The sequence below is a fragment of the Drosophila pseudoobscura genome, chromosome 4 (genome assembly GCF_009870125.1).
Source record: "Drosophila pseudoobscura strain MV-25-SWS-2005 chromosome 4, UCI_Dpse_MV25, whole genome shotgun sequence".
Lineage (NCBI taxonomy): Eukaryota > Metazoa > Arthropoda > Insecta > Diptera > Drosophilidae > Drosophila > Drosophila pseudoobscura.
Window position 1 is genome coordinate 13666578 of NC_046681.1, and position 25804 is coordinate 13692381.

The 25804-nt window shown below is 41.7% G+C and overlaps 4 protein-coding genes across 5 annotated transcripts; 1 reads left to right on the forward strand and 3 right to left on the reverse strand.

Moving 5' to 3' along the window:
• The first annotated feature begins 20 nt into the window (after positions 1-20).
• Positions 21-883, forward strand: LOC26534324 (uncharacterized). The gene is made up of 2 exons (XM_015179837.2): positions 21-465; positions 521-883. Exons 1-2 carry the CDS (start codon positions 355-357, stop codon positions 800-802), a joined length of 393 nt encoding a protein of 130 aa, XP_015035323.2. The 5' UTR covers positions 21-354; the 3' UTR covers positions 803-883.
• A 1147-nt stretch (positions 884-2030) lies between these two features.
• Dh31 (diuretic hormone class 2) lies at positions 2031-20479 on the reverse strand. Of its 2 annotated transcripts, none has more exons than XM_033380616.1 (4): positions 20459-20479; positions 4011-4130; positions 3147-3281; positions 2031-3073 (listed from the first exon to the last, which is right to left on the reverse strand). In XM_033380616.1, the coding sequence occupies exons 2-4, from the start codon at positions 4103-4105 to the stop codon at positions 2938-2940; spliced, it is 366 nt and encodes a 121-aa protein (XP_033236507.1). In that variant the 5' UTR covers positions 4106-4130; positions 20459-20479; the 3' UTR covers positions 2031-2937. The 2 variants fall into 2 exon arrangements, with proteins under 2 accessions (XP_033236507.1, XP_015035321.1); XM_015179835.2 differs by lacking the exon at positions 20459-20479 and adding an exon at positions 19384-19663.
• Bace (beta-site APP-cleaving enzyme) lies at positions 5244-6458 on the reverse strand. The gene has a single exon (XM_002132225.3). The coding sequence runs from the start codon at positions 6412-6414 to the stop codon at positions 5293-5295; it is 1122 nt and encodes a 373-aa protein (XP_002132261.3). The 5' UTR covers positions 6415-6458; the 3' UTR covers positions 5244-5292.
• Positions 20480-22957: 2478 nt separating the features above from the next.
• On the reverse strand, positions 22958-25690 carry LOC6899796 (ribosomal L1 domain-containing protein CG13096). The gene is made up of 2 exons (XM_002135704.3): positions 23988-25690; positions 22958-23924 (listed from the first exon to the last, which is right to left on the reverse strand). Exons 1-2 carry the CDS (start codon positions 25575-25577, stop codon positions 23109-23111), a joined length of 2406 nt encoding a protein of 801 aa, XP_002135740.2. The 5' UTR covers positions 25578-25690; the 3' UTR covers positions 22958-23108.
• Positions 25691-25804: the final 114 nt, after the last annotated feature.

Consider the following 25804-nt stretch of genomic DNA (forward strand, 5'->3'; position numbering starts at 1 on the left):
ATTCGAATCGATATGGTAACGCCTCGTAGTCTCTCCTTAAACTATTGATAACATATCGGGTGTCTGTTACTACTAACCATACAGTATATACTGTTACTTCAGCCACTAACCATACAGTATATTGTATGACCACTCATGTGGTCAGCCCGCGATATTTGAATCGATATTTGCAAAAAGCTCCTTTGAAGTACGGCCACGACTCGTTATCCCTCCGTTAAATACTGATAACATATCTGTATTTGCCTAAGCAGAAAGAGAGACAGGCTCCTTACCCACACAATACTTTGATTGACTTCGCAAGCAATTCAGAAATTACCTCTAACGGACATCGACGGGAAAGCAGGGTAGAAAAAAATGGGTGCAATGGAGCCACGATCTGATGAGGTACTGCACCTAAAGGAGGATTTAGCCCAACTCCAAGCAGAGCTGGATGCAGCCTACGATATTATCAGTGAGATGGACGATGTACGTGAAACGTACACTTAAAGAAACTATGATATTAACCTCCATCATATTGCAGGACGATATTTTGGAAATTCAAAACCAATGGCTGCGCGATGAACTGAAAGAATTCAAAGAAAAATCAGGATGGGAAGATCTTGGAGATGTATCACACAGAAACATAGGGGAGCGGCAATCTGATCGACATAAGCGTCGCAGATATAGAGAGAATGTGGCCCGCGGCATGCATGGACAGAGTCTGAAAGATTTAGCACTAGAGCGACGATATGGACGGCAATGGGATGGATCGGTTATAGGGGAACTACTCCGATGCTGCAGGGCGGGAGCGGCTCAGAATTGAATCTTTATATTATTTACTATGCACATTCGCACAATTATAGACGTTCGACAGTATTAGGTATTAAAAATCTTATCAAATGTACTGTTTCCTCTTCATTTATGCAGGTGATAACGATGGCAAACATTCTTTATTGATCAAACGATTATCAATATTGACTGTAATTTACACAAACGAATGGGAGCGTTGTGAGTCGCAGCTACTGCCGCGACTCTACATTTATACCCGACACCCAGTCAGTATTGCTCCAAAGAGACTGGATAAGAAATTTCTTAGAGTCAAACTCGGCTATCGACGCTGGTCAAGAATATATGTATATGTATACTTTCTGGAGTCGGAAACGATTCGGTCTGGGCGTTACAAATATAATATACTCCCATACTCTTTTTGAGTATCGGGTACACAAATAAGGCGGAAAAAACTGATCTAGGTCAATCAACCATTTATTAAAGGTCTTTCAGCAATGACCAGTTGGAAATTCCACTGAATTTGTAGAATTTTAGTATTTGTTTAAAAGATAAAGAAGTTCCTCAATGTGACCGCCTGCGGCTATGGCGACAATGCTCGCAAAGTAAATCAATTATCGAATATCGGTATTGATGTGTGATTGCTAGCCAATACTAGCTATGGATCTGTGATCGTTAGCTAATACTATACCGGTTAAACTTTTGAATTCGAATTTAAATTCAAATGCAATTCCTATTTCGTTTTTCTATACGCTCGCTTTAATCTCTTTCTTGTTTCATTAAATGATCCGATACTCATTTTTCCCTATCTGCAAATCCACGTGTAATTATTGGCTTAGAGACGGACCCATCGTTTACAACATGCTGTGCCATTTATTGCACCTCCGAGGACCACTTATCTGTCTGTTCAACGTACACACACTCCGTGCATAAATCAGGGGCATCTAATTCCCCAGCAAATAAATAAATTCAATTGCACTTTCAGCTCCACTCCGTCGTTGAGTGTTTGTGTAAGCGATTTGTAATGCATTTGCTGCTCTGCTCCCCCAAATGGATAAATTGCTATGAGCTCTTGAAATTAGATGGATGAAGCACTTGGGTGAGTCAGGTGAAAGTGTGGTATGGGGTGGAAAATGGTATGAAGTAAATTCGTATCAAATCAAACATTAAATGATGATTATTGAATAGGGTTAATTATAGTTCAAGTAATAATTGCAGGCTGATACTTGGACGTCCCTCCTTCGAAATCAAAGATCTTTGAAATATTTCGGAGTTTCTCTAAATGTAAGACTTTATTTAATCGTGTCCCGACTCACGTTTTCTTTTATGTATGCAGCATTTTTCCATAGACACAATAGTTGATACAATACAATATATGCAAGTAGAGATTTTTTTTGTATATATATACCTTTTTATATATCGCAATAGTTGTACGCGTGTTTTGTTTTTGTTGTTATATTTACAATACATTTAAAATTCGCCTGCAGGCCCGATTTAACCGATTCACAAATGATCATGTTAACCGTTCCAGAACCTCTTATGTTTTCGGGGGTCGGATCGGATCTCTGCGTAAATAAACATAATTTCTTGGGGGCTGGGGGCCAAAAAGGGTTTCAAATGTTTTCGTGTGCGTTTCATTTTTTTCGTGTGGTTATGCGGTTATGTAAGACATACCTAATTAAAGATTTTTTGCGCGAATACATATATACTTCTTGAGTTATTTACTTTATGTATTTCTTTTTGTTAAATATATATATATTTTTTTTTTACTTTTTTTGTAATTTCTTTAGACGAGTCTGAGAGTATAGAGAGAGGAAGAGAGTATTATAGAGAGCAACGCGAGAATAAATCGCTTATAAAATTGAGTTTTTGATTTTTGGAGCAACAGTTTAACGTTTTTATTTGGTTGTTCTGGTGTTAATATGTATATATATGTAGATTCCGATATCTTGTAAATATTAATTAATATTATTCAGTAATACTGCACGATCCACAATAAATATATATTTTTATGTATGTACAATGCATAACAAACAAAAAGCAAAACAAACAAAATCCGAAGATGAAGATGAAGTCTTGAAGAATGATGGAAAATTGTGAACTTAAAAATTGGGGAAACTCGTCCACTTATGTTCAGAGGATTGGGTTACTCAGATGTACTCGTATAGAGATTTAGACATCAGTCTCAGAGCGCCGCCTTCGTCCAGGGCCGCCGGCAAAATTGGCCGCAGCCAGACCCATGCGATGCTTTGCCTCCTGGGTGCCCGAATATCCTCGAGCCAAGCCGAAGTCCACAGTTCTCTTCGAACTAAAATCAAAGATGGAGACAGATATGATCTGATATATATATATCTGTGGTTGCACGCCTGTCGCCTGCTTACTTCTCCAGGTCGTTGCGGGCCCGTATGATGGTGCGTCCAAAGCGAGTCATCAGCTCCATCAGCAGGTCATCGGGCACCTCCTCCAGTTCGTTGTAGCCAGCGCCGCCGCCGTAGCCTCCTCCTCCATTGCTCTGGCTATTTGGGAGTCAGTCGAATGGAAAATTAGACAGAGTTTTTCTTTGTTTCTGTCGGGGTTTCTGTGTGTGTGTGTGTGTGTATAAATAATTCGCCGGGTCAACAGGATATCTAATTACTTTGGCTCTGTTAAATTTGACATTTGCTGAACGTTCCGTCGTTCATTTGCATGGAAACCCAATTATTTCTATTCAAGAAATTACTAATTAGTCTTCAATGAATTTTTGATAGTTCGTTCTGCCCCATCTTAAGAGGAAATTGAGTTTCTGGGAATCATAATCTTTTCACTCTCATCAATTGGGTGGGAAGGATTCCTTCTGCCACGAGAATGTGTGTGTCTGTGTGTGTGTGTCTAAGCATTGCTTACAATTTGTGGCGAACAATTTTTTTCTGTCAACGTTTACATTTAGTTAATTGAAAATTGCTCTCGTGTGAGGACTTTAAATGTGCAAAAGACGCTGACAAGACGAGGAAAGTGAGAAGGCTGGGTCCTTCATTTGCTCATATGTGGAGGGAAGGTCCTTCCCAGAATTTCCATTTCCCAAAACCGAAATGCACAGCAAACAGTGTCTGGAACAAACTTCGGGTAATTGCTTTTGGGCAAATATTTTAATAACACAATTTTTTGAGATGGTTTTTTCACACAGCCAAAGTGCCAAGTGCCAGAAATTAATTAGTTCATGTCGCCCGAGTGTGGGTCTAGTATGCGATGCAAGGATAATCTACAACTACCTGGGCATTGGAGCTGCCTCGGTGCTCGAGATGGCCAGCAGACACACGGCCAGAAGGGCCACAGCAAAGCAAGCGAATCTGTTTGTCATCATTGTACGGCTGTCTCTCCTGCCAGATCTAAAAATAAACAAGACTTGGGGTTACGTTACACATATACAATGAATTTAAAGCTAAGCGACTTAGACCTAGTCGGAGTACTTGGGTAAACATAATCAGAGACAATTAAAAATCGATTGCTGGGGAAACGACACGAAACGGAAGTGAGACAGTAGACCAGGTTTTCCATTAAGTGATTCATTAACTGCTCAACGAAGCAGGCGACGCAGACATCAACCCACAGACACACAATCCACACCCAGTCGACGAGCCACTCCGGCCCCCACTGCCATTCACATTCGACTCTATCCAATGAGAACTAGTCTTACAGCAAAAGGGAGCTCCATTCCACCCTCTCCTACAGTTGGGGAGCTCGCTCCATTCCCTCTGCTGCCCCCGTTTTCCCACACTGACTGCCAGAAAGTCATTTGCGTCGGCTCCTTGCTAACAGGAGCAATATGAACTGTTGTCTCTGCTCTTTTTTCGCATTGCTCAACTGCACTTCCACTTCCACTTCCTGTCATCCAAGCCCCAGTCGGAGGCCCTTTCCCTGTTCTGCCTGCTCCTAAATGTCGTTGCCGCTGTTATGTTTACTGTTGCAAAAGTTTGTGATATCATCGTTGGGGCAGCCTTCGCTTGCCTTTGACAGTCCTGACAGCTCGGGGACAACTTGGGGGACAGCTCCGTCCCGTCCCGGACACACATCATTGCCCACGCAACAGGCTGGACAAATGAATTGACTCTCACTGAGAGTCTGTTGACTGCTGTTGACTTCTGACGGGTCTCACCTCTCATCGCATGGTCGGAATTCATTTGGATCATTTCCATCATTCAGGGTAAACATTTGTCGTGGCCATGGATAAGCATCGCACCTCGCTTTAAGTGCCTATAAGTTCCATTGAGAGCTTGAGCAGAAGGAACACTATCATTTCTGCTCATCAAAGACTAAGTGGCTTTAAGTAGCTAAAATTCCCACCTAGAAGAACTGCCCTATCATCTACAATGTTTCGAAGCCTTTAAACATTTCAAACCTCAAAATTCATTAAGAATATGTAATCACAGATAAGACTGTAACCACAGATTGTAGCCAGCCTTCAGAAGTGCGCACTTTGCAGACATTTCTTCACAGAATGCTTCAGATATTCAAAATCGTTTCTTTATTGATTCGCTGGACCGCTGATGTTTAGGCAACTGGGGCAAAGCCAATGCGGTTGTTGCCCAAATCGAATTCGGTGTAGTACTGGCCAATGAAGACATCGCCCAAGATCCAGAAATCAGTGCCCATGTACTCGAAGGCGGACATGCAGGTGCTGTCCGACTGGATGATGTAGGAGGCAGGGGTCAGGGTGAAGTCAGTACCGCCAATGTTGAAGGTCACATCGGGCAGGGAGCTGACAGTGGAGCAGTCCACATAACCATCATCATCGACATTCAGGATGTCGGTGAGTGTGATGTAGGCATTATAGGGAGCCACAATGAGAGAGGTGCCAGTGTCGGCGATGGCCTGACAATCGGCGCACAAGGAGTTTCCATCGGAGGAGGCGCTGGCCATGGTGAACTGCCAGTATCCTTGCTCGGAGATGGGCACATAGGTGAGGGCGCCGGTGTACAGGGAGGAGTCGGAGCCGCCGAAGATCAGCTCACCGCCATCGCTGGAGGAGCCGGCGCGGGCTAGATAGAAGGAGAACACGGACTGATCTACCAGGCCTTCGGAGACCATGTTGTTGAATACGGGAGCCACGCCATCGACGGCCAGAGACTCGTAGGCCATACCCAGGATACCATCGAAGTTGGCATTATTGAAGTTCGTGCCCGGTTCGTTGGTCGACTCGGCAAAGGTCTGGCTAGTGACCTTCAGTCCGTTCACGTCGACGGTGTCCTCGGAGAGGTAGCCGGTGAGGCTGCCAGTGCCGTACTGGATGGAGAAGGATTCGCCATTGGCCACATAGGTGGTGCTGGCACTGGAGTCGTACTGGTTGTGGGTCAGGCACGCGTCGCTCTGGCAGGTGTTCGATGGAACCCACAGGTTGGATGAGCCTGAATCGAACAGCACCTTGAAGCTCTGGGCTGGAGTACCGATGGTGATAGCACCATAGTAGGCCATGTTCATCGAGTTGGAGAGGGTTTCCTCGTTGATATCACGGGGCTGGGGCAGCTGGTACTTGGTGCGCAGGTACGACTTCTCGGCCAGGACATTCTGGCGCGTCTTCACGAAGTTCTGCTCCTTGAGGACGGGCACGCGGTGCAGCTCGGCACTGGCCACTGCCACCAGCACCGCGATCAAAGCGAGGGACTTGATCATCATCTTTCTTTGTTCTTTGTAGTCTACTGGAGTTCGACTAACTGCCAATGGACGGGCCCACATCTAATTTATAGCCCATTGGCAATCAATCACAGACACAAATTTCCATTTCGATAAGATTGGTATAATTCCAGGGAAGCCGCCGAACCACTTGAAAATAAGTTCGAACGAGGGGGAACGTTTTGAGTTGCTGCGGAGACCGCAACTCTACATTTATAACCGATACTTAGACAGTATGGCTCTCCTCCGGCAGACGCCGCTACTATTAACGACACAACAAAAATTGTGGATATTGTGGATGCCACAGATTTTCGTCCTTTGTGGGGGCGGGAGAGGGTGTAACGAAATTTTGAGATATACGTTTTATAGTGAGATCTAACAGGAGTGTCGATGCCAAATTTGGTTACTCTAGCCTTAATAGTCTCTTAGATTTGTGGATGCTCCAGGTTTTCATCCTTTGCGGAGGCGGAAGGGGGTTTAACGACAAACCTGCCAAGGTGCGATATCACAAGAGTGTGGATACCAAATTTGGTTGCTCTAGCTCATATAGTCTCTGAGATCCTTGAACTCACATTTTGCAATTGGCAAAGTCGACCATGAAACCTGTGTGTTAGAGAGAGACAGAGCGAGAGAGAATGAAATTGTTTTCTTGATTCTGGCTATAATAATTATACGATCTGTTTTAGTCTTTGCACTCTAGAAGATAGTCATCTTTGAATTTGTGGATGCCACAGATCTTCGCTCTTTGTGGGGGCGGAGGTGGGCGGGGCGAAGTTTTGAAATATTCTTGTAATAGAGACATATCACAGAAGTCTGAATACAAAATGTCGTTGCTCTAGCTCTTATAGTCCCTGAGCACTAGGCGTTCATAGGGATGGACAGGGCTCAATCGATTCGGCTATTGATGGTAATCAAGAAACGATTCCTTCTGGACGTTACAAACATCCATTCTCACCACAAATCTAATATACCCCTATACTCATATTGTGTATCGGGTATAAATATATATGAGATACTTTATCTACCGATAATTGTAATCCTATTTAGAGGGCGCTTATCAGTTCAGGTGTGAATATGAGGTGGTATTTTGCCTATCTATTAGATAATGCAATTCATTCTTAAGATTTGAATCCCTTCCAAATGATTGGACTTTGTTTTGACTTTCGAGTCAAAATTAATTGCAGGAGTAGTAAATATTTGTGATAATTAAATATTCTACTATGGTAAAAAAATATGTTCGTCATGACACACTATTTTAGGGCTTTACCAGTGATAAAAAAATGTTTACAGCTGATAAGAAAACTTAAGGCCTTCATTATCGTAAAGCTGTCAGAAGGTCGTGTGAGCAACCAAGGTTCTCACAGACTGAACTCGGCTGACGGCCGGGCGGACAAGGCGAGGATCAGACCGGATACCGCGGATATTCGAATGCGGCGAAATGGCTAAGCGCTTCCAGAGAGGATGGGCATCCACTCTCTGAGAGGAGGATGGACAAGAGGCAGAGGAGATGGTGGGATCGGGCTGACAGCGGCCCAACGCATGGCCAAATATGGGATGACGCCACTGGCCCGGTCCCGATGGACCGCGGCGTCTGCCAGAGGAGAGCCATACTGACTAGGTATCGGGTATAAATGTAGAGTTGCGGTCTCCTCGTTTTATTGTAGATATTGAGTATCCAAAAAATGTTGAAGAACCTCTCCGAAAGAAGAACCATTTTAAGGTATCCCTTAAACAGATAAGTTGCCAATGGCAAATACTTAGGTACCTTTTGCTCACATTTTTGTCATCCCAAAAACTGAAATAAATATTTTTAGTACCTTTACAAGAAAACTCCAAAAGAAAAAACCTAACCATTCCATTTGGGTGAGGCTGCCTAATTGCTTTTAGCCACTTTAGAGGAATTCCATTCCACCTTCTCTGTACGCAAGAAATTCCATTCCAATCAAGCGATTCACTTTATCCATTTTACGAATCCACTCGGCCATAAAAGTACACTGGCTGGGGCAGATAGAAGCAGCGCAAATGCAGGTTCCTCAACTTGAAGTCCTTAAGTCCTTATTGAAATCAGATTTAAAATCAAACACAATGTTACTTCAATTGGTAGAACCAACCCAAAGAAGGACGAAGGACAATGGCGATCAATGTGTGATGATTGCCAGAGAAAATGAGGAGAAATGTGGAACTCTCTGGGTGGGTTTTTTGCGGTTTGCGTTGGGTGGTTAAGCCACAGGTTGATTTCGAAGGGGGCAGGAGGCGCACTGCGAGTGTCCTGGCCATCCGCTTATCGCCCGAGTGCTGACCGCACTCCCACAGAAAAAAGGACGACCACAAGGAATGAAGGAATCCACAAACGCGTGAGTACATTGCACACTTTTGGGGACAAATAAAGTAATCAACGGATTTCACGCAACGTTGGGCAATTTCGGTTACCATTCGGTGTGTCCACTGGCACACAGTGCGTATGATTACTGTTTCTGCGGTCACATTTCGTGTGGCAATTATTAGGCGGCGGGCCAGCATCACAGGACAAATGCCATACGGATGGTTGTCCCATCTGCTCTCAGACACTCCAGCTGCAAACCGTTTATCAATCATTTTTGATTTATGGCCTCCAGTGCGGAGTGGATTGGAGTGCATGGCCAGTTGGTGGTTGGTAGTAGCTCCTCCCGGGGCAGCTGGTCCATCCAACTAATCGAACAACGAATCATCCATGTGTGAGTGCACACACACACCCATATGAATTTTCGATTTATTTTGTATTATTATTTGTTCTCCCTTTTTGCTGTCCGAATGGCCCAAAGGCTTAGCCCACGAGATGCAAATAAAAATTAACCAAATAAATATTTGATAAGCCCTGAATATCCCTGAATAAATTTGTTTGTTTGTTGTGGTTTTTTTTTCGGTCAGTGAGCAATTTATAGATGACATTCCCGTTCCTGAAAGCTTCACAGTTGACTGACAATCGGAATTAGTTGTCTTCCTGTTCATCCTGGCATCGGGTTTCCTTCCGCTGATTGCATTTTCGCAGCTTGCTCATGGCCCCGCCGAGCGCGATGCACTGACGTGATGCATTTTATGCACTCCGCGTGGAAGTCAGCCAAGTGTCAGGCGATTTAATCGACTAATATATCGCTTCAAGTATGAAATGGGCATTTAGCAGGGAGAGATGAGCCATGGCAAAAGCAAGCTTTCTCAGTGACCTTTGGTGACACTGCAGAAGAGGAAGCACTCTATCAATGACCTTTGAAGACAGTCAAGAAGCCGTTAGGCCTTAGGATGGTGACAAATAAACTAAAGACTAAAGAGTTCCTGAGGAAATGCAACAGGCGAATGTCTTTTAATTGAATGAAGGACGCAGAGTAAATAAGAAACTGCAGAGCTCACTTTAAGCGCACCAAAACAATCTATAAAAGTCTCTGAAATAGTTCCTATCCAAGTCTTTCTTGTCTGACTTTAGTTAACCATATATATTTATACACATTGACATTCCCTTTTTCTTTATAAAATACAAAAGCCTCGGGACACCTTTCTTTTCACATCCTTCTGTGGCTTCTTCGAATCAACAAACCCTCAATACGCAGCTCAACTTCAAGCAGATGTTCCAGGAATCAAAGTATCACAGTCTAATCGGGTATTAGGGTATTAGTATCCTTCTGCTCCAAATGAAATTCGAATTCATCAACAACCTTGGGGGCATATTCAAATCGCTTCGACTGGAATTGGCAAAGCGTTTAGCCAAAGTGTTGGAAGTCAGCTTTTGGCCATGGTTTAACCCAAATCAACTGCTGCTTAGTCAGCAAATACATTTGTCTAATGAGATCCTTGCTTATTCGCATACCTCTGGGCGCCACACACTCACGCACACACAGACCGAAAATCCCACCTTGACGAAATGGTCTGGGATTGGGCCAGAGAACTGGGATGGGAAGAGAGATCTGCCTTGGAGACTGGGGGCTGCAGCCAGGACTAAAGTGAAACACGAGAGTCAGACATTGAAATTGCATTGCGTTGATTATGGTGTCCAACAACGAGACACCACCTCCTTCTGGCCCACTCAGGACCGGACCTCTCTGGCCCCTTGGCTTTTGTCGGCTGTCGCACCGCACCGGTGGCCCCGCTGTGTTGGTAACTGAAAACGTACTTATGATTGCCGCCGTGGGAGTGGAAGAGGGGGTGGAAGTGGTAGTCCTGTGGGGGGCGGGCGGTTCACACGAGTGGGTCATAGTTGAAATTGAATTTGGGTCATTCAATCCCAATGCCAGGGCTACACGTTGGCTCCAGGAATGACTCCTTTGCCTACCAAACAATCACAAATACATATGTATATATATGTTGCACGTGCTTTCATTTTGTTGCCCTGTTATGTTGGTCCTTGTGGAAGGCTGATGGCGTTGAGGGAAGGATAGTTTCTATTCTCTAAATACCGCTTCCCATTTATTTCATTGAAATCGTCTTTTCTCTCAGTGTTTAAGGATTGCTTAAAGATCATAAATTCTTAAAGATGGTCCTCTGAAATGTCAACAAAATAATTATGGAAAATTATGGAACCACAGTACAGCCAGTACATTAAATTTTCATATACCCAAATGAAAATTGCGTGTACGATGATTGGATGGAGGAGGGGAGGATGGAGATGGCTATCACATCAGGAAGTCGGAAAGGAAGCAGAGGAAAATTCCTCTTGGCCCGTTATAATTGGATGCTTATTGAATTAGTGACAAAGTCGTTGTTGGGATTGGGATTGGAGAGGTCGTACAACCCGCTGTGTGTGTTGCCAGCTGCCCTGCCATTTTAGATATTCATCAAATTATATGTATTCCGTTTGTCAAATTAAGCAAACAACCACAAGATTGATTTGGATTTGTCCTGGCAGACATTTTCTCCCAGCCTTGATTTGCCTCCCGTGATTTGGGATGTGTATTTGCTGGCATCTCTGTGGCATCTTAACTGATTAGTGGACTAAGCCACTGCGTACTAGAGCGAGATAGAGAGCTAACAAGCTGGCTAAATGTCCACAAACTGACCAAACCATCTTTAGGCATCGCCTTCTGCTACTTTGATTGGGAAAATCCCACTCAAGTCTTTTTCGAACACCTAAATTCCAATGAAAGGTTCGCCCGGTCGTAAGTGTCCAATCTTTTAGTGATAACCCAAATGCCAATCGATTAGAGAAATCAACTATAAATCAATGGGAAATCAACAGTATAGAAATCTGACAATTTGAAGCAGCAAATAAAATATCTTTCAAAGCAAACAATTTATGTCCATCAATCAAAGGCAATAATCTTTCGAAGATAAGATATGATTAACTTGAAAATTAAGTTATAATAACACGTAATGGTGCCTTGACACTTATTGTTTGAGAGACGATTGGTCTATTCTTCTAATATTTAGATTTTATTTCTATTTTATATCGAAAATATGTAATCATCGGACTTGTCAGAAAGAAATCAAAGAAAATGAGGTTGGAATATGTAGGAATAGATAAGGTTCTTTAAGGTTCTTTTGTAGGCTAGGTAAGGGCTAGAAAGACAACGAATAAAACGATTGATTAAGGCTTGACAAGGGTCAGAAAACCTTTTGGTTCTGCAAGGCAAATGCCAGATAACACAAGGGAGGTTCAAGGTTAAGGTTAAAAAAGGTTTATGGAATAAAATGTATAAGAATTTTAAAGGGAAATAAATTAAGAATATTTACGACAAAAAAAACTTAAGTTAAGAATGGCACACCGATTCTATGAACGAATTAAAAGCCTAACCCAAAAGTCCCAAAACCCAAAATTTCAATTATCAAACACATTTAATAACTGCTACTAAAAGGTCACGTCACAAGACATTAGCTAATTATAACTATCTAACGCTTAATGGTTATGTACCATTAAAAAAAAAAAAATGTCAAAGAAAAGTTTCTGCACTTCCTCGTGGGAGAAAAACTTCGTCACGAAGTTTTCTTTATACTCTTTACGAGGAGGCAGAGTCACCATCGTTGTCATGCTCATCGCCAGCCTGTTCATGTTGTGGATAACCCGAGCGTTTCTTGGATGCCAGCAACAATGAACAAATTGTTGACCCGACCAGAGAGGCAGGCGGCAGGCGGCAGTCGGCAGTCGGTTGTTGGGTCGGGGCAGGGCAAGGTGCCACATGTAAAGACAATGAGGTGGAAAAGGTGAGCACAGGAGACAGGTGAGGCGAGGCGGAACATTTAACTTTCGGAGGCTAAAAGCTTTGCCCCGCCACAACCCGCCACAGGAGGCAACACAACATCCTCCAGGGAATTGCCACGCGAGCGAGCCCTGCTCTGCCCATTTCCCAAGACTTGGATGAGGATAAGGATGAGGATGTGGCTGTGGATGTGGCAGAGGCAGAGGCAAAGGCACTACCTGGGCCACTCTTTACATTTACTTAAAAATTCATTGCGGCCCAAGGAATTCTTTTATTTTTGTTGTTACATCTTGTCCTGCTTCGTGGCCTGAATCTTTAAAATTGATGAAAAATTATGCCAAAAATGTCGGCAACAGATTAAAATAATTGCACTCTACTCGAGCGGGGTTGAAGCTGGTGAAGTTTCTGTCGGCCATTTGGTTTTATGGTTAACAGAACAAGCCACAAATTGTTCGGGCAACAGGTTTAGACCTAATGGGAATTTGGTGTTAGCCCGAATGCTTTAGCTTTTTGCTCTGTATTTCGCATTCAAATCTAGGGAATTTCTGAATTGGCCTCAGGTGATTTGGCATTGTTGCTTTCGTTTCAGTTTCTTTTTTGATTTCCGCCTTTTGTTTGCCACCATTTGGGACTTTTATGTGATTCTTTGATGAGTTTTCTTTGGAAAAAGAGGTCTCTGCTCTCGAAGTTTGGTTAGGCAAATGTTTGAAATAAATTATAGATACTCAGACACATTCACGACTTTTTTGGGGTATATTTTATTGAATTTATATGTATTTAGCTGGAATGGTGCTCATAATTTTGTATATTTTTGTGGCATATCTGCTTGGAATTTCATTCGTTCCCTAAAATTTTCATTTGTAGACTGCTATCAAGACTTTTCAAGACTACTATTCAATTGTTTATTAACTAATTTACAACATAACATAATTTGTAATATATTTTTCTCTCTTATTTTTCACTTCCCGCACAAATAAAAATATTGCAAAAGAGCGTTGCCTACTTCCAGGGGCAACGACAAAGGGCAAAAACTGTTGCCTGCTTTCGGGAGCACCGCATATAGTGATCTGCAAATGCAATATGTGGCTCGTGTAACGAAAGGAATCCTTAGGAAAACGATGAACTAAGCAAGGAATAAGAAATTGGAAAATACTTTTGCACTTTTGTAAAGTTTCCCCACACACATCAGTGCCACGTAACGCGGCAGAGGCAAAGTGCGTCACAAAAAGTGGGAAAATATTCAAATGAAACAAAGACCGCAAACTATGCTTTGGGGAAAATCCAAAGAGAGGGAAGAGGTCAAATTGGATATGCATTTGCTTACTTTTGGAAAAAAACCAAGAAAATTGTCTGTACGTTTGCATTTTTTCCAAAATATAAAGAGAGAAACTCATGTGTGCTGTGCCTTTGAAAAAAAATAAAGAAACTTGTGGCAAAAGTTTTGCTAAATACTTTGTTAAAGGAATTTTTGTACAAGCCACTATAACACACACACACACACACACAAGTTGCAAACCCCAATCTCCCGTCATCATGTGCGCCAGTTGTCAACATATGTATACGTATACGTATCGATGTCAATACAGTGGCTGTGGGCTGCTCTTTCACTTTCGCTTGATTGCATTGTCAGGTCCCTAAGCCCTCTCTTCCTCCTCCCTAGCATTCGAGTCCTCTATTTGTTGCCTGATAAACTGGCAGTTGGAATGACGCTTGTTGGTTTGCTTGCTTATGTTTTATGAGCATTGTTGCCACAAAGTTCTCGCCCCCCTCCTCCCATTCAGTTTGCATTGAATTTCTGTTTCTGTTTGCAAAATGTAAATGTTGCTCCTCGATATCACAAAGCTTTGAACTGCAGAAGTCTTTCCAGAGCAGAGCACTGGCACTCGTTTGAACGAGTTATACGTATGTATTTTGCAATTGAGTGTTGCCTGTTGGAATAGTTATCCCGCCTTTAATTGCCTGTTGGTTTGGTTTAAATAAGGTTTTTGCTGTTCAAATGGTTCATAGCCTGCCAAAGGATATGAATTGTGCTTTTGGAAACACTCGGCAGGCTCATTGAACTGGAAAAGTACACAAGAGGAGGCCCCAGGGGGAGCATACTCCTTATGGTTTATGGATTTCGATTTTGCTTAACCCACAGTTGAAGACTCTTCTTGAGTGGAAGTTTAATCGGAGAACAGAGGTATCACGGAGGTACTTTTCATATCATTTTCTTTTTATTTTAATATTCCTTTCCATTTTCGAAGTGAACATTTCTAAGCGCCAAATAAGTGCTCATCTGTGCAAAGAATTTTCTCTAAGCCACATTTTGAGCATTCGACTTCAGTTTCTTTTCGCTTCGAGCTGAGAAGCGTGAAGAGTATTTAATTTAAATGCCGGTCATAAATGTTCAAACATTTTTTAAAGCGAATTTATTACAAAAAAGCAAACTTTGTCATACAAACAATTCAGCAACGGAGCAAACATGCGGGGAAGAGAGTCGGGGAGAGTCGATGGAGAGTTTAAGCAAACACTCTGGAAGGAGGACCGGGCACACATAAAAGCCATAACACCAGGGCATATCTGGGGGGAGTCTGTGTGGAGAGAAAGTGCGGTGGGGGGAAGAGACGGATGGATGCATGTCTTATCACAGAAGAGGAATGGTATGGCGTGGCAGCATCAGCACCCGAGAATGCTTATAGGAAAATGCAACATAAAATACTTTTTAAATGTGAATAAATATTTGGCACGGTTACGCTAAGGAGCAAATACCATCAAAGGTGGGTATATGAGGTGGGGGATGGGTAATGCAAATGGAGAGTGAAAATGTATGCCAAGAGGTTAACATTTATCAGCAACAAATTTATATCTTTCCTGCAGGGCACATATGAAAAATATGAATCAAATGAAAATAAATATTACCCTGAGAGGAGCAGGATCATGAGCTCAAAAATGCACTAAAATGAAGAGAATGTACCAAAAGTTCTAGCGAAAAAATGTTACCTAAAAAACCAACAGAAAAGAACAAAAAAAAATTTGTTCAAAAATTCCAATTTAAAAATATATAATATTAAAAACCTCAGATCCGGCTTAAAGTTCATCAAAAGCCGCACCATAATCTCTTTTTAATACCCCCAATTAACCAAAGAGTCTGCTCGTATAAGCCATATCTATGATGATTTATAGCTCTTTTTTCAGGCAAACTTTTAATGATTTTTCCCACACTAAAATTGCAGTCAATTTAACCCGAAACTCGGGTAACTTTTTATGCAGTTTCCAATTCAAAGGCCTAATTGAAGGCATAAACATATCTGACTGGAGAATCGTGCACCCAATTACATTGTACACCGTAAAAACTGGCATTATTATGATCAGCATTCGCCCCGTGCCATAAGACTGCAATAAATGGGGAAATAATCCCCGAAATGGTGTCTATCTGAGGAGTATTTTTGAATTTATGGAACGGGCTCCAGTCCATGAAGAACCCATCAAAGGGAGTCCACGGAGGAGACGAGACCCACATTGATGTGGAGACCACGGAGGACCCATTGAAGTCGAAAGCGTGGCAGGCATCAGAAAAAGGAATGTTATGCCATTGTGCTCTGGGTGTTTGCTTAGCTTCCGCCGGGAGCATGGTAATTTTGTGCCGGGGATTCCCCCAGCTCTGCCACGATGATTAGCATGCATATGTGTGTGTGTTACGGAGGGGCTAAAGTTCTCTGTAGCTTCTGGCAAACAACACTGGCAAAACAATTTAATTAATAAAAATATGCAAATTTAATTAGAAGAACGGACAACCGGGGGAGTGCTTGTTAAGAACAATTTTATTCGAAAGTTTTCTAGACCATTTTGGGTGTTCAGTTTAAGCCCTTTTTTGCTGGAGGATTAGCCACGCTCAAGTGGTGAAATTTTCTGCTTTTAGCCACCATCAAGTGACGATTTTTACTGCGTTTTAGGCAGGAATTTCGAGGTTTTTTCAGCGCACTCAAGTGCTGAATTTTCTGCCTTGTTGAAGACTTTTGTCTAATAATTTTTTAATTGATGCCCACGTTAAGGTTCAGGTACACCTTCGCGCTTCCCACTTGAATTAATTGTGTATGAAAAAGTTTCCACATCATTCCACTTCGACCCAGAGAAAACCAAGAAAGACCATTCAAAAAAAGCGCATTTGGATGCTGGGGAAAACCAGGAAAGACCATTAAAAAAAAGCTTATGAAAGGAAGTACTACTGGCACCCAAATCAACTGCCTTCTTACAGTGCTTTCTGCTGTCTGTTCACGTATTTTTCTTTGGTAAATTTAAAGAAAACATTGTGGTTTCTGTTCAAAGCATTTAAATAAATAACCCAAGGGTGGACTCTTAAATTAAGTAGTTTTCAACGCCTGTCATCCGACATTTTGTGCACCTGAGCCACAAGTTCTCTCTCGGTTTTCGGTTTTCAGGTCTCGTTTCTGCCTGCTCCCACAGTTTGCCCCAAACAAATGTGGTAATATAAAATGGCCAAAATGTGTAGGAATTCGAATTGTGTGGCCAAAACAGTGGGGCGGAGTGTGAAATTTATTGATTGAAAATGTAATTGCAAAATAGTATTTGTTGCTTAAGGGAAATCCTCTTGGCTTAAGAGACGCTTATGAAAGATATTATGGTGGAAATAAATACTTTTGAGTGCTGTATTTATTCAAGAATATTTGTGCAAAAGATTGTATTTCTTAGAAGAGAATGGAGGGTGGAGTCTTGAGCTTATTTTGGACACATATTGCCATCTTTTCGGAGGAGTAAAACCTGACAAATCTATAGAATATTTATATAAAAATATTTCTTTTAATCATCCTATTTCATAGTTTTGTTTTTGAATCCCAGTCGCGTAACGAATTCCATTTAAAGCTTTATAAAAAAAGTGAGGAAAAGAAAAGGATTAAAAGGATTTCCTCTCCTGTTCGACTCCTCTTTTAAAATCACTTTTCTTCTCTTATTCCACAGTTAAGCGGCTTTCGCGCTTCGCACTTTTAAAACCATTTTTAATTTTCATCACTTTTCAATTATTTTGTTTTTCTATAATTTTAATTTGATCTACATGCGGATTTCACTGCCGTTTATTCTTCAATAAAACGAAAATTAATTGCTCATTTGTTATAAATGGAAATTTGCGACTAAAGCCGGAAACATAATTGTTTCGCAAAACATACCATTCCATTGAATTTAAAGTAAAGTTTTGCGGAGAAAATACCAGTACAGGACTCAGTGATTCGAATCACTGAACAGATGAGTAATTCCAGGCCAAATACGGTTGATCTTTGATGCGGGGGGGAGTTTAATTGCCATTGCTTGAAAATGTTTAAGCCAAACGGTTGCGGAAAATATTTATGAAAATAATTTCCCACACACATATTTCAGCCCAGAACTTCCTCTTGATTTTACGCCGAGAACTTCTACTACATTTTTAAACGAAGATCTTCCTCAATAAGCTAAAAAGCTTTCTCATTATGTTTCAGCCAAGCGCTTCGAATATGTATATGTTTAGTCCGAGAACTTCCTCTACATATTATTAAGCCAAGAAGAAATCCTGTACATATTTAAGCCTAAGAGCATCCTCCACATATTTAAGTCGTGAACTTCCTCCACATATTTAAGCCAAGCACTTTAAGAAGCTAAAGCCAAAGTCTCGGGCAATTTCAGTAGGAAAACTCTCAAAGCCTCCCACAAAAACTACCAAAACTACAAGGACGATCCAATATGAGGGCCGCATAAAGCTTTAAATGATTGCGATAATCCAAAAGGACTTACTTGGTAATAAGACCAGCGCAGGGTCGACTTCAATTTTGCAACATAAAATAAAGATTTCCCAGATACAACAAGGAATAAAAAGGTCGCCTAGGCCAAAAGCCAAAAGCACAAGAACGGAGGCGAAGCAACAAATGTCCCGGGCTCAACACACATCATCGAGAAGGACCTCATGGAAACAATGGCGGACTGGGGGTTTCCATGTTGACTTTACGGCTTAGGCCGGGGCTAAGAAGCCATTTCCAAAAGGCCAAAGACGAGATATTTACAGATTTATAAACATATGAAATTTTGAGCCATAAAAACATAATTAAGTAGAAGATGAAACGGTAGGAATATGCAACAAAAAGGTCAACAATAGACCTAGAAAAAGATTTTGGGATACACTTTTGCATTTGGTTTATTAGAAAATCATAAATTTGGGGACACTTTTGACTAAGCTCAAAAAAAAAAGAGAACAGAATACATCATTTAATTAATTTGGAATGAATATCATTATTAAAAGAATTTAATAAAGATATTTGAGGGAAATATTGTGTAGCACTTAAGGATTGAATGTGAAAAGAAAATCGGAGTACAATAAACAATATAGAACCATATTATAAATAACATCAGAAATGTATTAATCCCTAGAAATTCTGAAGAAATCATAGCTAAAGATAAGTTTTCCGACGGCTAATATAATATCTTAAATACAATTTTTAAATATTTATTAAAAGAACACCAAAAAAAAAATTTAGCCGACGGCTTTTTCAGAACAAAAAGGACATAATTATCGCAAAACATTTTGAATATAAAAAGAAACAAATTTATAAATTTAATACGTTAAAAAAAAGGTATAAGCTCTATGATTTAAAATAAATTGAGTACTGAAGGACGTAAGAAATATTTGTAAGTTCAGAAATATGTTATAAATTGTTTAAAAAATGTGCAAAGTAGAAGTATTTTTCGAAGATTTCGAAATAGAATTAATATTAAAAAAAAAGTGTTTTCTTCTATTTGATCTTAACTATATTATTATCATTAAACATTAATATTTCATAAAACTCACCTTTTTCACGAAAATGCACAGACAAAAGCGTATTTTTTTTAATTCCTTTCACACAAATATCAGTTTGTTAATTTATTTGTTATTTTAGAAACTTCACTGGAATATACACGGAAACTTTGTTCGAAAGCTGAGCCAAACACTCTCAGAATTTTCCAAATTTAAATAGGGTTTACATTAACCATCAGTGCTCTGCTCTGCGGGTGCTCTGCTGCTTTGGCTGCTGGGTGACTGCACCGCTTTGAGTGTGAAACGTGAGTGGAATCGGCAGCCCAAGGAGCCAGCGATTTATACGGGGCGAGTGGCAAGCCGATGGCCAGCCGAGGATACGAAAGATTTCAACGGTTTCGGTTTCAGGTGGGGAGAGCCGATTGCCAGGGACCGACGCACGGAGCCGAGGAGCTCCCACACAGCCCCCTGCCCCCAAAATATGTATGATTTTGCGGGTTTGGGGATTGTGCGCAATCATTGCGGATCCGGCAGACTACAAATGTACGTATACGCAACACGTGGCAATTTGTGGTCATAATTGTGAGGTGCTTTTCCCTTCTATCCAATCTGTTTATTAATCATCAATTACGCACAATTATCGAATCTGGGATCCATCGATCATGCTATCAGTATCGCACTAATCAGCATCAGATTATTTTCAATTAGTTGCCCGTGGCAGCTGTCAGTCGCCAAATCCAATATAAATCCCCCTCTGAATGCTTATTAATTCTTGCAGGGCATTATCAAGTAATTGGTATTATGCCACATTCGTGGACTCCATTCCATGACTAAGCACTGGAGATTACTATATATAAAATATTACTATCCCCAAATTATTCAACTGTTATGAATACGCAGATCAATGCGTTACGTACGTAAATATCATGATGATGAAATCATGATATGGCTGATAGAAATCATGGATAACAAAAGGTTACGCCCATTCTGTTGGATTTAATTGAAAAGGTATGCATATTCTAGCGTGGGTATGACCGTATGAACTGATATATAATTGATATATTTCCATCAGAGACTGTTAAATGTTATTTTCAAAGTTTTAATACAAATTATAATATGTACTACTCACCAGATAAACTCGAGAATGCACGGTGATCGCTTTGACATACTTTTCTTGTTCTGCAAAATCCATAACGAGAAAATATGATATCATTTTGAAAAGTATGGAAATTTATCTTTAAAATACATACCATGCTCTTGTCATTTTCTTTTCCGCTTTACGCGACATTTAACGATTTCTGTTGAGGCCGTCGTAGCCACCCTCTGTAAGACATTGCTTTCAATATTTTCCACCTAACTTAGCTTCACATAAACAAAATTACAAAAAAAAATAATAAGGCAATTCGCGATTTTTGCTGAATTTGTAACAATTTTTTAAACACTTGGGTTTGCTGCACGTGTGAGTCTGTTGTTTTTATAGGCAACACTTAATCCGTTCTATTCTAGAGTTGATAAATCCGGGTTTTCCTTTCATGGTTCCTTAATAGAATTATCTGAAAAGAGCCAAAAGTTTGGATAAATTAACATGCAAGAAACATATGAATATTTGGATACAATACGTATTTGAGTAATGCCCTTTCATTTCCATGTTCCAAATTTGTTTAAGTGTGCCTTTTGGAAGTGTCTGTCTCATCATGAAGTATAAAATTAATACAATTTCCTTCATATCCATACTTATTTGAGCTTTCGCCAGCGGTAAGGAATATTCTGCGACCTATCCCAAGTATTCCACATTCCCCAATCCCCCACTTTGTCATATAAACACACACGTTCATCAACAACTCTCTTCGTCAAAAAAATGGGGGAAATGCCAGTTGCGTACGTAGGAAATCCTTATTGCCTTTCAAATATAACGCACATCTATCTGTAGATATATATATATATATCTATACCGTATCATTGTGTACATATGTAGATTTTATGACAGTAAACGCGACTAATGATAATGTGGACTGATAAAAGCTTTACAATGTTTTTTTTTTGGCACAGACGTGTCCGGCTTGGTTTTTGGTTTCGGTATGTTTTTTTTTTTTTTTGGTGAATCGTATAAAACGTGATTCTAATCTCTACATCCTTGGCCTTGGCCACAGCCACCCTCATAACACACAGATGTATATGTATATCTATAGAGTGAGGGATAGAATCTGAATCCTCGGAGACCATAGCGAGACTTAGGCATCTATCTATCCAACTGTCAAACTATGTCAAAATCATAAAGATAATTAAGAGGAATTACGCAAGCATGTGTTAACTTTTCGGTCAGACTCCTGGCCCCTCTTCATACATACATAATTCCCTGCCAGACATCAAAGAAATTGCATTTCGCTGTACTCCTACTGGATGAGGCCGCTAGCGAGTCGGGCTAATTTATGAAATTATAGGGAAAATACCTCCCCCCACGCGCATATAAATCAATACTCATGGAAATGGAAATTGACTTTGTGGGTAGCTGTAGCATGTACCGCGGAGAGATGCATTCCACTTCCCGCTGAGCCAGAGTCCGGAGCGTAGTGCATATTTCGATTTTATGACCACCACAAAGGATGCCAAAAGGTTGTCGGTTGTTGTTCGCTTTGAGTCACGTTAATGCAGCATCACCTCCATCCAACGACATGGCATGGACGTCAGGGTTTTGGCGGAAAGAATTTCAATAATCTGGAAAGGACATTCAAATGCAAATGCCACAATGGTTCATCCCTGAATAAAGATTTAGCCATATGTGCATACATATTAATAGGTATTATATTCAATCCATTGCAATGCATTGGGCAACAAACTGATTATTTAATCGTTATTATACCAGATACTCAAAGAGTACGGGAGTATATTCGATTGACGGAAATGTTTGTAACACTCGGAAGGAAGCGTTTCCGACCCCAATAAATATATTGTTTTTTGGATTTGCGAACCTGGTTGTATTCGTATAGAAGTCTCATTCTCTCCCTTACAATGTGGCTTAGTATCAAAGGGAGCGTTTTCATTTTCGGAATGTACTCAAATGTTCTCCCTTTCTCCACGACGCTAGCTCTCTCCAATGAGTACTCGTAGCAATATATTTATTTAATTAAAGAAAATTAGCCACCTAAAGAAAAACGCCTACGATGTAGAGAATGAAGCGAAAATACTGCACGAGTTGCAGCCGAATGTGTCCGAGCAGACAAGGGATATGATATTATTCCTGACCACACCAGACAGAAAAAGACCTTCGATGAGCTCACAAGTAAACAGCAAGATGTATTTAGAAAGGAAATCGACTGAAGTCAAATCAAATCAAAGAGAAACAAAGCTGCCATGAAGCGCGAAACAATTATCGCCTTTTGGGGGCCATTCTAGAAAATCACATAATGTTAAATTGATTAAAATTGAATACAAATTTCGCATATAGCAACGATATTGCGGAAGAGGTCCTGTTTGTGTCGTATACGACGGACCAAAGGAAGATTACGCGAATGAGAACTGTGTGTATTATCCTCATATTATTCTGAAAATATACTGAATACTGAAAATGTATGGATAGATGTATTCTTTGAATCGTGATGATGAGAGATGAATATTTATAGAGCGAGAATTTTTAATTGTTAACTTAAAAACAATTCGTTTATTCCTTAAAAGTGTTTCCAAATTTTCAATACGAAAATATAGTTAGAATTATTGTGGGTTGTGGGAGGGGATATCGAAGAACTACGACTAAAGGAAAGTAAATTTGCCAGAAGGCACGCTTACTCATCATCATCGTCGTCGTCGTCGTCGTCTTCATCATCGTCATCATCTTCTTCTTCTTCATCCTCATCATCATCATCATCGTCGTCGCCGTCTTCTTCGGCGTCTTCATCGCTGTCATCGTCATCCTCCCCACCCTCATTATCATCTTCATCTTCACCAGCCCCTTCAGCAAGCTCATCTTCCTCCTCGACTTCATCTTCATCCGATTCAGCCTCAGCCTTGCCCGCCTCGCTCGTCGATTCTTTGCGAGCCTTCTTCGTGGGCACAGCAGTGTCCTCGCCATCGTTATCCTTAGGAGTAGTAGCAGCACCAGCCGCATCGGCTGCCAAGAGAGCCGCCTTCTCTTCGCGAATCTCTGCCTTGCGCTTCACCTGCTGCCAGGTCAACTTCACAAACTCGGCATCCTTGGTGAGGGCGAAACGGGAGAGCACCTCGTTGGCCTGCTTCTTCAGCTTCAGCATGCGCTGCTCACGTGGTCCGACCACATACGGCGTGTCCGCTGGGGCGGCACACATGCTGATGTACAGGGGCAGAGCCGAGGTTCCCACAATATCGATTTTAACATACAATGAACGAATGTTGGCCAGGCCCCCAGGATAGACCGTCTCCAGTTGCTTGGTCACCAGTAGAATATTCTCCGCCAGCTGTTCGGCGCTGTGCTCGTGATTGCCCACGGGGACGGCGGTCAGATCGCCCTTGCTCAGCTGCCTGTAAGCGGTGCGGCACAGAGCACGCGATATCTCCTTCTGAAGCTGGGCATTGTCCTTGCTCAGACGCACCGGATGCAGGACATTGCGTGGCTTCTGGGTAAACTGTGAAAGATGAAGGAAACAGAATCAGCATCATGAAACAGGGATGACAGGGACTAACATTACCTTGCCCAGAAAGGCACTGGCCTGACCCGACAGCTTGCCGTCGCACATGAAGTAGTCATAGGTATTGAGGAACTTGCGCTTGGCCTCAAAGCTATTCACCTCGTTGCGCAGCTGATTGAATGGTACCACAGTCAGACGCTGCTCGATGCCAAGCTCGCTGAACAGATCCTCATAGTGGGCCTTGGTGGGCTCAAAGTCAAACTTTGCACCGCGCTGCAAGTCCGACACAATGATTGCCACATCATCGTCGCTACCCACCAGCGAGTGCTTCAGACCCAGCTTGACCACACGCTTGGGGCAGCTGGGTATCTTATAGCTGCACACTTGCAGAATGTAACGGTAGTCGGTGAATATCGAGGTGGACTTCTTCTTGGCCACCTCTTCGGCCACTTGCATCTTAAGCGCCTGGCATACCTTGAGCACATTCGATTCGGAGACTATGTCACGGAACTTTTGCTCATCGAAGGGCTTCAATTCAAATTTCAACTCGACGGGCTTCTTTTTCGGCTTCTTTGCCTTTTTGTTGGCTTTTCCTTTGACCGATTTGACTGACTTTTTAATTTTCGGCGACTTGTCTGGCTTGGAGAGTTTCTTGAGTGGCTTGCTTTTCTTCTGTAGTGACGCTGCGGCTGGTTTGGCTAATTTGGTGTCAGGTTCAGCTACTAATGGCACTGCTTTTGTCGTTTGTTTGACTGCCTTCTTTGAATTTTTAGCTGGAGCTTCCACTGGTTTCTTGGCAGGAGCTGCTGCCTTGACTGGAGCCTCCACGGATTTCTTAGCTACTGCTGCTGCTTTCTTGGCTGGTGCTGCTTTCTTGGCTGGTGCTGCTTTCTTGGCTGGTGCTGCTTTCTTGGCTGGTGCTGCTTTCTTGGCTGGTTCTGCTTTCTTGGCTGGTTCTGCTTTCTTGACTGTTTCTGCTTTCTTGGCCGGTACTTCAGGTATTTTCTTGGCAGGAGCGGCCGGTGTTTTCTTAGCTGGAGCTGCTTTCTTGTTATCTTTCTTGGTTGCAGCCGGAACTGGTGCTTCTACTGTCTTCTTCACTGGAGCTGGATCCACTTTCTTGCCTAAAGCTGATTTCTTGGCAGAAGCTGCAGATGCAGCCACAGCTCCCTTCTTAGCGGGAGCTTCTTCTACAACTAATTTTTTAGCCGCCTTCTTGGAAGGCTCAACGGGAGCGGGCTTGACTTTCTTTTGCTTTTTGGCAGGCGCTGGTTTAGCTGGTGATGGAGATGGCGCCAAAATCAGAGGCTTTTTGGCGGCAGGAGTGGCTGGAATGGCGGCGGCCTTTACCTTTGATTTTTTCACAACGACGGGGGAGGCAGCCGGCGACTCTGGAGGAGCCATTACCAAGGGCCTTTTGGCGGCTTTTGGATGTTTCTGTTTTTCAACAGGTTTTTGTTCTTTTTTGGGTTTTTCAGAGACATCTTTTTTCGGCGCGACATTTTTTACCCTTTTGATGGGTGCCGCTACTTCCAGGAGGGCTGCTTCGGCCAACTTGCTCTTTTGCGTGGTTTTCTTCTTCTTGGCCACGCCTTCAATGCTAGTGCTTTTGCTTAACGACTTTGGCTGTGGTTTTTGTACTTTAACCATGTTTGAGTTTGTCAATTAATGAATTTTTGTCAGAAGAAAAACAATTTTTTAAACACGTGCGATGTACAGTGAGACCATATACCAAAAAATTTACAGAACAACTTAATCCACCTAAGCCCCCTCTATTTAAACAGGCGAATACCTTGAATTAAACCGCGGAAAATATAAGTGCTTTTAATTTTATTCTATCCTCTTTACGAACAAAAATGACCACGCTTTAAATGCGG

Bases quoted from the DNA above. Each gene is read 5' to 3' on its own strand.
- LOC26534324 (XM_015179837.2), top strand. From the start codon at position 355: ATGGGTGCAATGGAGCCACGATCTGATGAGGTACTGCACCTAAAGGAG. The intron at 466-520 runs GTACGTGAAACG...ATCATATTGCAG, and splicing joins TTATCAGTGAGATGGACGAT to GACGATATTTTGGAAATTCA.
- Dh31 (XM_033380616.1), bottom strand. From the start codon at position 4,105: ATGATGACAAACAGATTCGCTTGCTTTGCTGTGGCCCTTCTGGCCGTG. The intron at 3,282-4,010 runs GTTGTAGATTAT...ACTCCCAAATAG, and splicing joins GCAGCTCCAATGCCCAGGTA to CCAGAGCAATGGAGGAGGAG. The intron at 3,074-3,146 runs GTAAGCAGGCGA...CTTTGATTTTAG, and splicing joins GCCCGCAACGACCTGGAGAA to TTCGAAGAGAACTGTGGACT.
- Bace (XM_002132225.3), bottom strand. From the start codon at position 6,414: ATGATGATCAAGTCCCTCGCTTTGATCGCGGTGCTGGTGGCAGTGGCC.
- LOC6899796 (XM_002135704.3), bottom strand. From the start codon at position 25,577: ATGGTTAAAGTACAAAAACCACAGCCAAAGTCGTTAAGCAAAAGCACT. The intron at 23,925-23,987 runs GTAATGTTAGTC...CATCTTTCACAG, and splicing joins CCAGTGCCTTTCTGGGCAAG to TTTACCCAGAAGCCACGCAA.